This window comes from Nuphar pumila, chromosome 10 (assembly GCF_984573655.1).
Source record: "Nuphar pumila chromosome 10, dmNupPumi1.hap1.1, whole genome shotgun sequence".
In the NCBI taxonomy this organism is placed as follows: Eukaryota; Viridiplantae; Streptophyta; class Magnoliopsida; order Nymphaeales; family Nymphaeaceae; genus Nuphar; species Nuphar pumila.
In genome coordinates, this window is record NC_143258.1 from 105,016,475 (window position 1) to 105,031,556 (window position 15,082).

Sequence of the window (15,082 nt, forward strand, 5' to 3'; positions counted from 1 at the left end):
TTCCACAGACTGAACGCAGGGTGGAGGAGAAGATGACTCCTTCCTGCTCGATTCAAATATGCCCCCTGAATCGGCCACAATAGATGCCCATGAATAACCTGTTAAGTTGTATATATATATATATATATATATATATATATATATATATATATATAGGGGTGGCAAAATCTGACACGACCCACCAACTCGCTTCTTAGGCGGGTTCGGGTTTGGCTTAAACGGGTTCGTGTCGTAAACGGGTCGACCCGCCTAACCCGTTTATTAAACGGGTCGGGTTCGTGTTAGGGGTATGCCAACCCGGCTGACCCGTTTAATAAACGGGTTAGGCGGACGGGTCAACCCGTTTACCCGAACCCGACCCGCCCGCCAACCCGTTTACCCGACCCCGACCTGCCTACTAACACGAACCCGACCCACCAACCCGCCCGCTAACCCGACCCGACCCGTTTATTAAATGGGTCAACCGTGTCGTGTCAGGTTAACCGTTTGATAAATGGGTCTGATTCGTGTTTGCCACAGCCGACCCGTTTAATAAACGGGTCGGGTTCGTGTTGAGGTATGCTGACTCGCCAACCCGACCCGATTGCCACCCCTATATATATCAGTTTATCAAAAACGTGCCTTGAGGCGCAGCCCTCTGTGCCTCAAGGCGCAAGCCTGAGGTGCAAAAAAAATTTTTTTTTTTTTTACAACACGACTTTTGAGACATAATAAAAAAAAATTGTAGGTTAATCTCATATATTTTCCAGTTATTTCAGTTATGTAATAAGTTTCTTAGTATATTACTATATTTTAACTTTTGTTGGTTAATCTCGTATATTTTTCAGTTATTTCAGTCATGTAATTAGTTTCTTAACATATTTTAACTTTTGTTGGTTAATTTCATATATTTTTCAGTTATGTAATCAGTTTTTTAGTTACTTTTATATGTTAATCTCATATTTTTTAGAATAATCTCATATATTTTTCAGTTATTTCAGTTATGTAATCAGTTTCTTAGTATATTTTAACTTTTGTTGGTTAATCTCATATATTTTCCAGTTATGTAATCAGTTTTTAGTCACTTTTATATGTTAATCTCATATTTTTTAGAATAATCTCATATATTTTAACTTTTGTAGGTTAATCTCTAAGTCACATGGGTGCGGGTGTGGGTGCGGGGATGCGGCACTTTAAAAAACCTTGGGTGCGGCAGGGCAAAAATGTACACACACACACACACATATATATATATATATATATATATATATATATATATATATATATATATATAATTTTGAAGTTTTAACAGTTAACAACAGTAACACTACATATATATATATATATATATATATATATATAAGGGAACCTTGACAGTTTCAAGGTTGGCATAGTCAGATAAACCATTTTCTTAGTCAACTATATGTCTTGGACCGGTCAAAACGGGGGTACATTAACCAGGTTATATGAACATATACATGCTTGAGTGATTCAATGTAACTCCATATTTCTAACATTAAACCTTCCGCAGCATGTGTCATTAAATGAGTTATGAAACAAACTGCAGCAGAATTATGACCACACAACAGAAACTAAAATCGAGAACAAACACATATAAGCATACACCTGTACGAAGAGCAACCAGCAAAAGAACTTGAATGAAGAGAATACCTTGTGTTTCTTGAAACAGGAAAGTTAGCAACTGCACCTTAAAATATTGACAAATCAATAACTTCTATAACTTGGTCAAAGATCCCCAAAAAATAAATACAAATTTCATTAACTATATACCTCTATAGAATCATCAATTCATCAAAAAAATTGGGAATGCCCAAACCCCCCAAATAACATTATTGAAAAAATTTCGGAATGCCCAAAACCCCCAAATAATATTATTGAAAAAATTTCAAAATGTCCAAAAAGCCTATTAATAAAAAGTTAAAAACCCTAGATGCTAATGACCCACGTATAATACAATCAGAGAGAAGAGAGACAATGAGAATGACGAAGAGCGAGTGCGAGTGAGAGTGAGAGACAACGAGAGTGACGGAGAGAAGAGAGACAGTGAGAGTGACAGAGAGAAGAGAGACTGTGAGAGTGACGGAGAATGAGTCAGAAGGAGACATACCTGAGAACTGAGGAGGAGGAGCCGTAAGGAGTCGGAGATCGGCGGCGGCGGCGTCGGCATCGGCATCGGCTTCGGCTTCGGCTTCAGGCTTCAGGCTTCAGGCTTCAGGCTTCTCTCACTCGCTTTTCATTGGGCGAAAACAAAATCAGTCTAAAAATTAGACCTAAATGACTCTAGGTGCGTTGACCGCACCCAGGGAAGTGTTGAGCGCACCCGGTGCCGCACCCGCGTCGCGTCGATGCGGGGTGCAACACTTGCTTTGCTGAGTCCATGTGACTTAGGTTAATCTCATATATTTTCCAGTTATTTCAGTTATGTAATCAGTTTCTTAGTAAATTTTAACTTTTGTTGGTTAATCTCATATATTTTTCAGTTATGTAATCAGTTTTAGTTACTTTTATATGTTAATCTCATATTTTTTAGAATAATCTCATATATTTTAACTTTTGTAGGTTAATCTCATATATTTTCCAGTTATTTCAGTTATGTAATCAGTTTCTTAGTATATTTTAACTTTTGTTGATTAATCTCATATATTTTCCAAATATGTAATCAGTTTTTTAGTTACTTTTATATGTTAATCTCATATTTTTCAGAATAATCTCATATATTTTAACTTTTGTTGGTTAATCTCATATATTTTCTAGTTATGTAAACGGTTTCTTAGCATATTTTTTCTTTTATTGGTTAATCTCATATATTTTCCAGTTATATAATCAGTTTTTTAGTTACTTTTATATGTTAATCTCATATTTTTTAGAATAATCTCATATATTTTAACTTTTGTAGGTTAATCTCATATATTTTCCAGTTATTTCAGTTATGTAATAAGTTTCTTAGTATATTTTAACTTTTTTTGGTTAATCTCATATATTTTCCAATTATATAATCAGTTTTTAGTTACTTTTATATGTTAATCTCATATTTTTTAGTACTTATTTGAGATTTTGTATTTCTTATTGGTTGTTATTTCATCAATAAAGCATTTCTTTATTTATTTGTACTTTTAGATATTTTTTTATAATTTTTTAAAAGTTTTCAAAATTTTTTTTTGAGGCTTACGCTTTAGGCCTCGAGGCTTACGCCTCGCCTTGGTTTTTGGTGGAGAGTCTCACTACGCCTCAACGCTTTTCACAACACTGATATATATATATACCCATTAGGGGTATTTTGGTTATTTTAGTCCTTATAATAGATTGTGTAGTACTTTTATTTTATTATTTTTTTGTGCTTTTCTGTTTTATAAGAACTATTTGGTAAAATACATGAGTTCTTTTTTGAGACTAGTCAAAAGAGCTGTTGGACAGTCCAACAGCTCTTTAGTTTTTTAATGTTTTGAATGCAGTTAGTGCTTGTGTTGTGCCTTTGTACTCCTGTGTTGTCCCTTAGTTGGACTGTACGCACTTTGTATTTATGATATTGTAAGCCATTAGAGGCCCTCATTTTGTATTTTTGCATATTTTGATACATGCCCAGCCGGCATTGCCTGACATCCTCCAGAATCCCCTGGACTCACAAGAAGCATCATGGCGCTCCTCCTTGGGGGGGAGGACCTGTTGCAAACAAAAATCAATACATGAATCTGGAAATCAACTTCTCAGAGAAATCTTAAGGATGCAGTAAGTCAACTATAGGGAAGTTAACTATGTAACCAGAATTTGCGATGATAATGCCTCGTTAAAGATAACCAGCACTCCAAATTATGCAATTTAGAGAGAGAGAGAGGCCCTCCCCTGTGAATATCTTGCAAAAGTTCAGCAACCTGTGAAATCCGTCGTATGTAAGCATTTTGTGGGGTTGGAGAAGAAATTAGAAAATAGAACCTTAATAATTAGAGGAAGTTTAGCAGACATAATACCATTTACAATTTCGAAGAAACAGAACATCATGCCCTCAACAAATGTTTGAGAGGCATCTGTCAAAGTTCGCAACAGAAATTGAATCTCTGTGCTTGGTCATGATTCAAATGATGCCAAACTTCATCCAAATGAGTGAACTATGACATCTATCTCAGTCAACATTACTCCTATTAGTGGTTTTTCCTTTTTCTCTTCTCGTGGATAATGGCGAAAAACCACCGCTTTGGTTTGAACGTCCTGTCATGGGCCAAGAGGTACCACTGTACCGTGGCCCTGTTGTGGCGCCATGAGCACTTCCCCCTGCCCACCACGGATAGTTTCATAGAAATGGATTAATCACTATCAATTCAACCAAGTAGTCACACTGATGACCAAATGGGACCAGTCTAGACTCCACACCCATGCTCCACCAAAATCCTCCCCAAGCTTATCAAGTTTGCTGCTAGAATCTACAACAATGAATATAACCCAAGAAGCAGTTGTAGAATCTTTCTGGGAAACAGCAGATGACTAATGCAAAATTACTAACATCATGGCATGATATAAAATGAATGAAAGCAGCTTACATTCTTGTGCCTATATTTCTAATCAACCACATTAACAAAGACGTAATAACCATGTAAAATCATGTCTTTTAGTTACGATCTTGATAAGCAAATAAAAAATCTCAAGGAATAGCAGCAGAATAATCAAGATCTACTATCATGAAGTGACACGTAAGCTCTCATCATGGAAATGCCTAAGTAAATGCACATTTTTCTACCATTTCATATCCATCCAACAAATAGCAGGGAATGCATTCATTTCCCCAGCACCAACAGTGATCTATGATACTATTAATTTACAACATTTTTAGATGTGAAACCATGTAAAACCACACCACCCAAACCAAGCTAGAACAAGGGAACAACATGGTTTCTTTCATAGGATGCAAAATCAACTAATGATAATAGTGGTAAGCCCTTTGCCAAATGGCTCTGAGTACGATACTCATTCAGAGACAAAGTTAAAACAACTAAGCAATTTTAAATTACACAATTTGCACCCCGATGCTTTCATCATGGTTAAATTATTAACAGAGTGGCGGCCAGTCATATCACAAGCAATATTATCAACAAACCACCAAACATCAGTGTAATTCCATCTCCAAATACATTCTTCAAACTTCATTTCTTCCAAAAAAGGCTTTGCAGGCAATGCTTTTCTAGATTACAGGGGCCAGTTCTAATTGGTAAAGCAAACTAAAGATCTTTTGCCAAGGTTACGGGGAACAAAACTTATGTGAAATAAAATGAGGTTGCCAAAAAACATGTAAGGAAATAGCTTTAACCGAGTCCTGGAAACGACAATGCTGCAATATGAGCATCGATACTACCATCAATACTATTACCCAAAAGCATAGGATGTCTATAAAGATGCATCAAAATGCAATCATTTGCCAAAAAAAGCAAGATCTAACTTCCATGCTCAACAAACAAGCCCAAAGGAAAGGAAGCCAAAGCATATTACGGATGTAGACAGTATTGGTTTGCATCGATATCCAACCAACCCAAATCTGTTTGGTAGGGTATGGTAACAATTTTGAACCCAATAACTGATCGGGTAGAATTCAGTTCTGTATGATAGAATTTGACATGATTCAGATCCAGACTCTGTTTCTCAGTAAAATCCCATTGGATTCTTGAATATTTTCAAAAGAACAGCTATCATGAGTCTTGAACATGAGAAGTGAGGTGAACTAACAACTTTTGACAACACTGCTGATAAGATCCAAACAGCATATATTAATGGACTTCAGGTCGGATTCAGTTATTGATTTACAGTTGGACTCAGATTCAGTTTGACTTATTTCTTATTCGAGTTCGAATCCGAACCCAACTACGATTAGTTGGATTCGGTAATACCCACATCCAAATTGGATCCAATTTATTTACATCACTAAAGCATATCAAAGAAACTTAATATGAGCAGAAGAACCAGAAGATTCAGATTTGAGCCGAAGGCATGGAGAGAAGAAAATATACCTGATTAAATATTAAGAAATAAGATTAGGCTGCTGATAAGAATTGAATGCCTAAGATTAGGCTGCTGATAAGAATTGGAAGCCTGAATCCCATATTTGCTCAAATTGTAATTAAGATGGCAGCAAACACAAGTACCTATCCAAAAAAAGAGAAAAAATCACAAGAGCATATAATGCATCTCACTATGAAAGATTGAAATTTGGAAGTCATTAGCAAATGTGAACATGATGCGAGAAAAACTTCTGTAAGTACCAGAAGAAAAATCCTAGCATCACAAGACAAAAAAGTCGTTCTGCAAGTGTGAATAAGAAATCTCTATTCATGTTGTGCAAGATAAAGATCATCAAATACAATTATACATTTGAATGGGACTGTGCACCAAAGTGATGCACAACGATTTGGAACGAGTCCCCACAAAAAGAGAAAAACGGAACTTTTGTTCTTGCACTAGGAAAGGAGGACCCAAACAGAAAAAAATGTGAAAGACAGTTCTAGCACTGGATCAAGCACTATGCAATGTTCAACTAGACAATCACAAGTGCAAAGCAAAATATGGACTACACTTGGTATTTTCTTGTTTTAGATTCAAATGTACACCTGAATGATGGAGATGGTTCAGCAGAATTCTTGTTTAACATCAAACTAGGAAAGAACCATAGTTCAGATACAAGTAAAAAGAAATACAAAATAACTAAATGAACCAATAATAGCAAACAACCATGCATTTGGTACTTTGCACAAAATATGCTCAGATGTCTTGACTTATGAATATGGCTACTAAGGATCACTCATGAAACTATGATTAGTAAAGAAGTCCTCAGCACGAACAGTTTTTGTGCTACCAGGGACAACATTGTTTTGTCTAGTAGACAAGACATCAACATCAACCAATTCCCACATCTTCACTAATGTCAATTAGGGCCTGTTTGGTTAGACCCAGTTATCCGGATAAAGGGGATATTAGAAAAACCAAAACATAGAATTTTTTTTTTCTTGGTGTATGGCTAGCAAAACAGGATAAAGAAAAATCATGTTTGTTTAAAAACCCTGAAAAAAGAAAATCCAACTGCTACCTGGATTTATGGAAACTGGCAAATTTTCCAGAAATTTTTTATCTTGAAACGTGGGCATGACCCCTACCAGATATCATTAGGATTTGAACTTGCAACGTCCCAACACAAGGTGACGAGCACTAGCTGCTCCTACCAGACAAGCGGAGCCCCAGTTGATAACAAAATGCGAAACTTCTTGAAGATTCAACTAATCTTATGTGTAAGGATAAACCCTTTAATCCCACATCTTCACTAATGTCAATTAGGGCCTGTTTGGTTAGACCCAGTTATCCGGATAAAGGGGATATTAGAAAAACCAAAACATAGATTTTTTTTTCTTGGTGTATGGCTAGCAAAACAGGATAAAGAAAAATCATGTTTGTTTAAAAACCCTGAAAAAAGAAAATCCAACTGCTACCTGGATTTATGGAAACTGGCAAATTTTCCAGAAATTTTTTATCTTGAAACGTGGGCATGACCCCTACCAGATATCATTAGGATTTGAACTTGCAACGTCCCAACACAAGGTGACGAGCACTAGCTGCTCCTACCAGACAAGCGGAGCCCCAGTTGATAACAAAATGCGAAACTTCTTGAAGATTCAACTAATCTTATGTGTAAGGATAAACCCTTTAATCCCACACTTTTTCTTCTAGGCTTTGGGAAAACAATCATTCACTGCACATTGGTAGGTCTATGGTTAGTAAAACCCTCGATGTCCCTCCTGTCCATCCATCGGAAAGCCTATACCCTAGTCCTGCCTCCATACTGATATGTTAAAATGTATTGTATACGATTATATATATATATATATATATATATATATATATATATATATATATATATATATATTTGTTAGGTTATGTAATTTGGGTATATGACCAGGGGTATTTTGGTCATTTGTACATGTAATAGATGCTGTCCATTAGGAACAGTTTTGGGTTTTTTTATATTCTTTTATATTATGTATTTTTAATATTTTTTTAGGGGATCTATGGTCATATTGACCATAGAGCTGTTGGGGCTCTCCAACTGTCATAAATATGGCCGTTGGGGAGCTCCTCACGTCTATATTGGGAGCTCCCCAATATCTCCTCTTGCATATAAAGGGGTCGTCGGCCCCTTCTTGTAACAATGCTTTTTCTAAGCATTTTTTTAATATTATTTTATTTTTTTATATTGTGTTCTTACTCTCTTTTGAGAGGTTAATGTGTTAGCCCTTAGTGGCTCTTGTGTATTTGGCCCATAAGTGGCATTTGTATTTGTATATGTGCACATTTGTAGCCCCTTTGTGGCATTGTGTTAGTACACTTGTTGTTTCATTACATGATATACTCGCCCTCTCATAGGGAAACTGGAAATCTTGCTGGAGAATGGAGAGCAGCCGGAATATGAGGTCTCCGACATCAATAACGTGCCAGAGAATGTTGAGTACATGTCGATGCCAAGATAATTCTGGTCAATGAGCTATGACCCTTCCTCTTTCAAAGTTAGTTTTAGGATTCTTCATCTCCATCTCCTTTGCAACGAGCTTAGAATGCAAAAAAAAAGGGGGGGTTTCTAGTAGTTGGATGAAACGAAGACTCAATAAAAAGACGAAACAGGTGAAATCCTTTAATCTCCGTACAACAGTAAGAAGTATGATGCAATTACAATGAATAAAAGCCTTAAAGACGTAAGGCAGGAAAGAAAAAACCGCAAAATAGAGCAATATTAGTTATATTTGTTGAGTGAATTATTCTCATAACTGATATTTGACTTATCAAAACACATTCATACAGCACAAAATCAAACAGTGCAATAATCAACAGAGAGCTCATCTTTTGAAAACAGCACTCCTGAAAAGTTTTATTCATTAATACAAGTATCATCTTTTTTTTTACATCATCACTGCAATGAAAATTTTCTACCATTGCAGGAAACGGAATTCAAAAAAGCAGAAAACAATCCCATTTGACTTCTGATCGATGTTACGGACAAGGACATGGACATGGACATGGACAATCATAGTTCATGATCAGTTAAAATGTGCGTGAGCTGAAGTAAATGTTCATCATTTGAAATATTAAGAGAGAGGCGAAGATCTGTCAAAATTGCTTCCTGCCCCCAATTTAAGGGACCAGAAGCATAAAATGCCCGCAAAGTAGAATAATATGCATGCAGCTCTAATGCATGTACATTTACTGCTTGTTCTTCTTGGGATTCAGAGGTTGACTGAGCATCATCATCATTATTTCTCTCAAAGGGTTTCCTAGTGAGGCCTCTGGAGTTGTTATAAGTATAGGACAATAAGTGGTTACTGCTACAGCTAGCAACAGAGGAACCACTACTCTCTTCAGTAACATTTACAGGTCTGGTAAAACAACAAGGTGTATAACCATTTAATTCTTCCCTTGCTACTTCCATTATGTAAGATCCAAATGTTTTGCAGTAAGTGGGAGTATGCAAGCCTTTCTGAACCACTGATGTTTCTAAAAAAGAAACAGCATCTACCTTGTTAAGCAATGGAGGCAACATACTTGGGGCAGGCCCTTCGCATGCTCCCACCTTTTCAGTTCTGCCCTTTTTCCTTGTATGCAAGGCTCCACCATTTGCCTCACCAGGGCATGACTCAAGAAGAGAATAGTGCATTCTTTTTCCACTCTCCCAGGAGGGTCTGATAATATCCCCGGCAAAGTTATCGCCAGTACATTCTTCATCCATACAATATTTCCTTGATCCAAATTCTGATCTTAAAGAACATCCTCCAACAGTCTGTATCGCTCTGTCATCATCATTTTTTATAACACCATCCTGTATATATCATACAAAAAGCAATGTCAGTAATCAGTGAAGCAAACAACTAAAGTGAAATACATCTCATTGCAAAGAAATTGACTAACATTGAAGTTATATGTATTATATAATAGTGTGTCATCCAAAGATATGGCCAGCTATCATTATTCAATTACAGCCATTAGCCATTATGGATTAACAACTTCTTTTGGATATTTTTCCTTTAGAATACCCCTCCAATGTAAAGATGTCATTATCTCCCTTGTGGATTGACAACATGAAGTCTAGCAACTATCTTAACTAAAACATTGCAACTAGCTACCTTGGGTGCAAACTAATTCACAGAAAAGAGGAGATTACAATAAAAAGTTGCATAATAGAGTCAGAGACATCTATTATCTTCGAAAATATCAGGCAGTAAAAGCTGTCATAAAAAATAATTTATATGTGAATCAGTCTATGTTTTGAAGCAATGAAACATGTTCTACTCTTATGAGAGATAGATAGACAGAGAGAGAGATTCTCTGCCTAAAAATTAACAACTTGGACTCAAAATGCTGGCACCCACCAATCTAAAGCATTGCAACTAGGTACCTTGGGTGCAAACTAATTCACAGAAAAGAGGAGATTACAATAAAAAGTTGTATAATAGAGTCAGAGACATCTATTATCTTCGAAAAGATCAGGCAGTAAAAGCTGTCATAAAAATTAATTTATATGTGAATCAGTCTATGTTTTGAAGCAATGAAACATGTTCTACTCTTATGAGAGATAGATAGACAGAGAGAGAGATTCTCTGCCTAAAAATTAACAACTTGGACTCAAAATGCTGGCACCCACCAATCTAAAGCATTGCAACTAGGTACCTTGGGTGCAAACTAATTCACAGAAAAGAGGAGATTACAATAAAAAGTTGTATAATAGAGTCAGAGACATCTATTATCTTCGAAAAGATCAGGCAGTAAAAGCTGTCATAAAAAATAATTTATATGTGAATCAGTCTATGTTTTGAAGCAATGAAACATGTTCTACTCTTATGAGAGATAGATAGACAGAGAGAGAGATTCTCTGCCTAAAAATTAACAACTTGGACTCAAAATGCTGGCACCCACCAATCCCCCCCTTCTTCAAATCCATCAAAATGGGAAAAATGAAAAGTAGAAATAAGATAATGCTAGTACCTTTCCAAAATGAACCCATTTGTTGCCATACCATGCTTGCTGAATCCGAATATTCAATTTATGGATTTTTGTGCTTTTATCCGAACCACTGAATCTAACAACAAACCAATCCTTTGAGAGCACCTTGACAATTTCCCCAATCCGCCAACAGTGGCAATCAAATGCTTCAACCATATTGCCTGCCATCAAACTCTTTCGGCCTCCAAAACAAGTATGCAACGGTCTAACATCCTCATAGCACACAGCATCCACTACCTGATCTCCATCGCCATTAACAAGTTTCTCATATCTGACACAGCATGTATTACCATATCTTGAAATGATCTTTGCAGTCCACCAGGAACCAAAAGCACAGTTGTCTCTTCTCCATACCTCAACCACGTCACCTTCGTTAAATTCCATGGTTCTAAACACCTCCAATCTATATATTAAGAAAGAAAAAACTCTAGTCATTTTTCATTACAGGACAATCAAGTAAATTACAAGAACTTTCCACACACTGGATTACAACAAAGGAATATGAGACCAGAACTTTCAGGTAAAAAAGACATTCATCACAACAATGATCTGAAAACTCAATCAGCTTTAAATTTGAAATGATTAAAACTAATCACTAGAGCTTCCACGTCCTGTGTGCTGATCATAACAAGATTGACATTGAAATCACAATATCAATGCTAACTTTGAAAATGCGGATGTGTAATATGATCGATCAAAAGCCTAACCGATTCCAATTAAATTAACTACAAAACTTTACAATCTTCCCGATTTAAAGAAAAATACACACCAGAGCCAAGTTTGCTTACATAAAAATTAATCTACACCACAATAAAACTAAGATTCAAACTCAAAATCACTACTCTGAAAATAAAAACGGCTCATCATATCAATGATCGTTCTCGAAACCAAACCTAAAGCCCTAACTGAGATCTTCAGAACCACCGAGGTGGTATCCCATGTGGTAAGCGGGGTCCTGTGCCAAGCTGAAGGCCCAGGTTCGAATCCCTCTGCCACATGTGGCTTAAGAAATATCTGGTAGGGGTCTGCCTAACTCCAGCTTGACTTTCAGAAAAAAACTGAGATCTTCAGAAAGGCAAAAAAGATTTCCTATTAGTTTACAGAGAAATTTCCATAGATCAACCATAATCCAGAAATCTCAACCATAAATGGATCAAAATTATAATAGCAACACCTTTTTATTTTCTGAGAACATCCTAAAAAACAACCAGAACCACTACCTATAGACTTCTCTAAAACGAGATGATCCTATACAAAATTACTCAAAAACGTTGGGAAAAAAATCACAACTTTCTCAAGGAAACCTGCGTCAAAAAACCTAACATTCACAAACCCGAACCACATACTTCCTCCAAACTCGAACAAATGTATGAAAGAGTCCAAATCATCGGAGAAAAAAAAACAAAACTTTTTAGGGAAATCCCCGTAAGTTGACCAAAACCACTACAAAAATCCTAAAAACTCAGAGAATTCTCCAAATATCAACCAAAACCACAGAAAAATAAAAAGAAAATAGTATGAAACTCCACGCGATAAATCGGATAAATCCATAGACAAAATAAACGATCTCGACCGATCGATCGAGAGAGAGAGAGAGTAACCTGATGAGGAGAGGATCGAGAGACGATCGACGAGAAACTGATTCCCACGAGCACAGCCGAAACCCTAACCCTAATTGCGATTCAGAGTGCGCTACCTCCTGAATTAGAGACGACGGTTCAAGGCTTTAGAGGGGGGACGCTTAAAAATAGACCGTCCTTTGACTCGTTGTCTTAATTTTAGCAAAGATGATACCTTTCGCTCAAAAGAGCCGTCCCGATTTTAGTAGAGAGGCCTCTCCTTGTTGTAATGCATCGCTGGTTTCAAAATGAGATGCATGAGCCCATAGCATAGTTACAAATGATTCTTATCGGGATTTTCTCGGCAAAGATAAATTAAAAAAATATTTTTCTTAGGAAAAATATTAACATATTTAGATTTTGAAAAAATATATAATATATATATATATATACAAATATCATGTTAACAACAAGTTAATATCGCGATAAGAACATGATATTTTCAAAATATGCCATGTTCTAAAATTATAAGTCTCTATGAGAAAATTGTGAGATTTTAAAAAAGAATAGCCATATTTGGAAAGGACCTCCAGCACCGATCGAGCAAGTCAAACCTAGACTGAGCCCAGAGTGGGTCAAGCAGTGGGGGAATTTGCATTAACTGAGTGAGTAGACTTGGTTGCAGTTTAACTATAGTGGCTTGGTCATGAACAGGCTCTTTAATTGCTTGGTTGAACTCGGTTAGGTTTTCAGCAGAGCAAAGACTTGGCTTTTGATCTAAAGGTCTAATACCAAATTGTGAAGGGCATTGGTAGTACTTATCTTAATAGCAAACTGCTCATTTATTTGATGTGGAATGAGATGGTTAGGTTGCACTCGCTATCATAACATATGGGTTTCTAGTACAAATCCTAAGAAGGTTACCCCAGCTTACCTATTAACCCAAGAAAGAAAATCCAACTTTTTTGATCCAAATGAGGAAATGAACCTTTTGCTCACGACATCCCAATTAGGAGTGTCAACTGGTCGGGTTTGGTTAGGACCCAGGTGAAATCAGACCTGGCCCCGATTTTCGGGTATGGTATCCGGTTTGGACCTAGGTCTAATCGGACTCACCATAAGAGAAATCATACCAGGACCCGATAAGAACTACATGAACCAGACCTGAGCCATACCCAAATATAATACTATCTTTTAACATTTTTACATTGAAAAATTGCAGGTCTTAATCAGGTTGTGCCTGGGTCTGGGATAAATTGTCATAAATTATACCCGAATCCATGTATTAATCGGACCTTTAGGTAAGAACCTGGGTCTTAATAGGACCCTATAAGGTTTGGTATGAGTCAGGTCTGGGTAAACCTGACCCATTGGCACCCCTAATCCCATTGCAATGCAATAATTTTAAGACTCTCTCTCTCTCTCTCTCTCTCTCTCTCTCTCTCTCTATATATATATATATATATATATATATATATATATATATATATATATATATATATATATATAGTCACTAAAATATGAGAACTCAAATACGAGAACTAGTATTATGGGCTTTTTCAACACTTTTTTTGCAAATCCAACTAGGTGGATGTGATTGGCATGGTGAATTTGAATTTATTAAGAATCAACCATTGGATTGTGCATTTTTTATGAAAAGATGTGATTTTTGAATGCTTGAATATTTATGAAGATTATGAGTAATTAATTTAAGGCCTTAAAATTTTCATTTATGCATCAAAATTTGATGATAAGAGTGGATTCTTATAAAACTATGAATTTCTGCCAAAGAGTAATACGACGTAGACAAGTACAGTCACATCTAGCTTGTGACATTGGGAAGCTGAGCTTGCTCATCACAAACGCAAGCCGTATCCTAGTTTTAGAAGTTTCTTTTTTTTACGGCAGAGAAAGCTGGTGTTTGGCAGAACCCTAGCAGTTATACAACCTTACCAATGGGATTGGAACTTGCAACGTCCCAACACAAGGTGACATGCTATAACTGCTCCTACCACTACCAGACAAGCGGAGCTTGGTAAGTGGAGCTTGAACAAACTATGTTCAATTTGTTCTACTCGTTTATTAGTTTTACATACTACTATGGATAAGGATGCAACTATACTCCTCAACTAAGGACATAAAATATTACGAACCACCGTAGATCTGGATCTAGACTCTAACCCAAAATTCCTAGCTGGCTAGCTATGGGGGATTTTCAGCCTTATCCAACTTCTAGATCCATGCTTTTTTTAAGTTCTTTAATTAGTAGTGTTACTTTCTTTAGGTTCCTTGTCTTTCTTAAATTAGGACTCTTAACTTTATTGGGTTAGGATTCTTGGTTGGGTTATATAAATAGGTACTTTTAATCTTGATTATATTAAATAAAATTTATTGAGAATTTCTTTATTCTTCATTCTTGATTTTGGTTTTCAACTTAAGAGATTGATAGTCTCCACCATACGTCCCAACATAACTTGCAGATTAGGCGAGATTGAGTTTCTCCTTCT

General features: G+C 36.3%; 1 protein-coding gene across 5 annotated transcripts; it reads right to left on the minus strand.

The window, feature by feature from the left end:
• Positions 1-3,453: 3,453 nt before the first annotated feature.
• LOC149827757 (uncharacterized) lies at positions 3,454-12,749 on the minus strand. 5 transcript variants are annotated; one of them, XR_016434566.1, is made up of 6 exons: positions 12,618-12,749; positions 10,999-11,419; positions 9,536-9,835; positions 5,991-6,125; positions 3,760-3,869; positions 3,454-3,660 (listed from the first exon to the last, which is right to left on the minus strand). XR_016434566.1 is itself a non-coding variant. In XM_090018239.1 (4 exons), the coding sequence occupies exons 2-4, from the start codon at positions 11,398-11,400 to the stop codon at positions 6,090-6,092; spliced, it is 738 nt and encodes a 245-aa protein (XP_089874365.1). In that variant the 5' UTR covers positions 11,401-11,419; positions 12,618-12,749; the 3' UTR covers positions 3,454-6,089. The 5 variants fall into 5 exon arrangements, 2 of the variants coding, with proteins under 2 accessions (XP_089874365.1, XP_089874364.1); XR_016434565.1 differs by having other exon boundaries at positions 3,454-3,869; XR_016434564.1 differs by having other exon boundaries at positions 3,454-3,869; positions 3,966-6,125.
• Between the last annotated feature and the right edge of the window lie 2,333 nt (positions 12,750-15,082).

Bases quoted from the DNA above. Each gene is read 5' to 3' on its own strand.
- LOC149827757 (XM_090018238.1), bottom strand. From the start codon at position 11,400: ATGGAATTTAACGAAGGTGACGTGGTTGAGGTATGGAGAAGAGACAAC. The intron at 9,836-10,998 runs GTACTAGCATTA...TGATATATACAG, and splicing joins AATGGGTTCATTTTGGAAAG to GATGGTGTTATAAAAAATGA.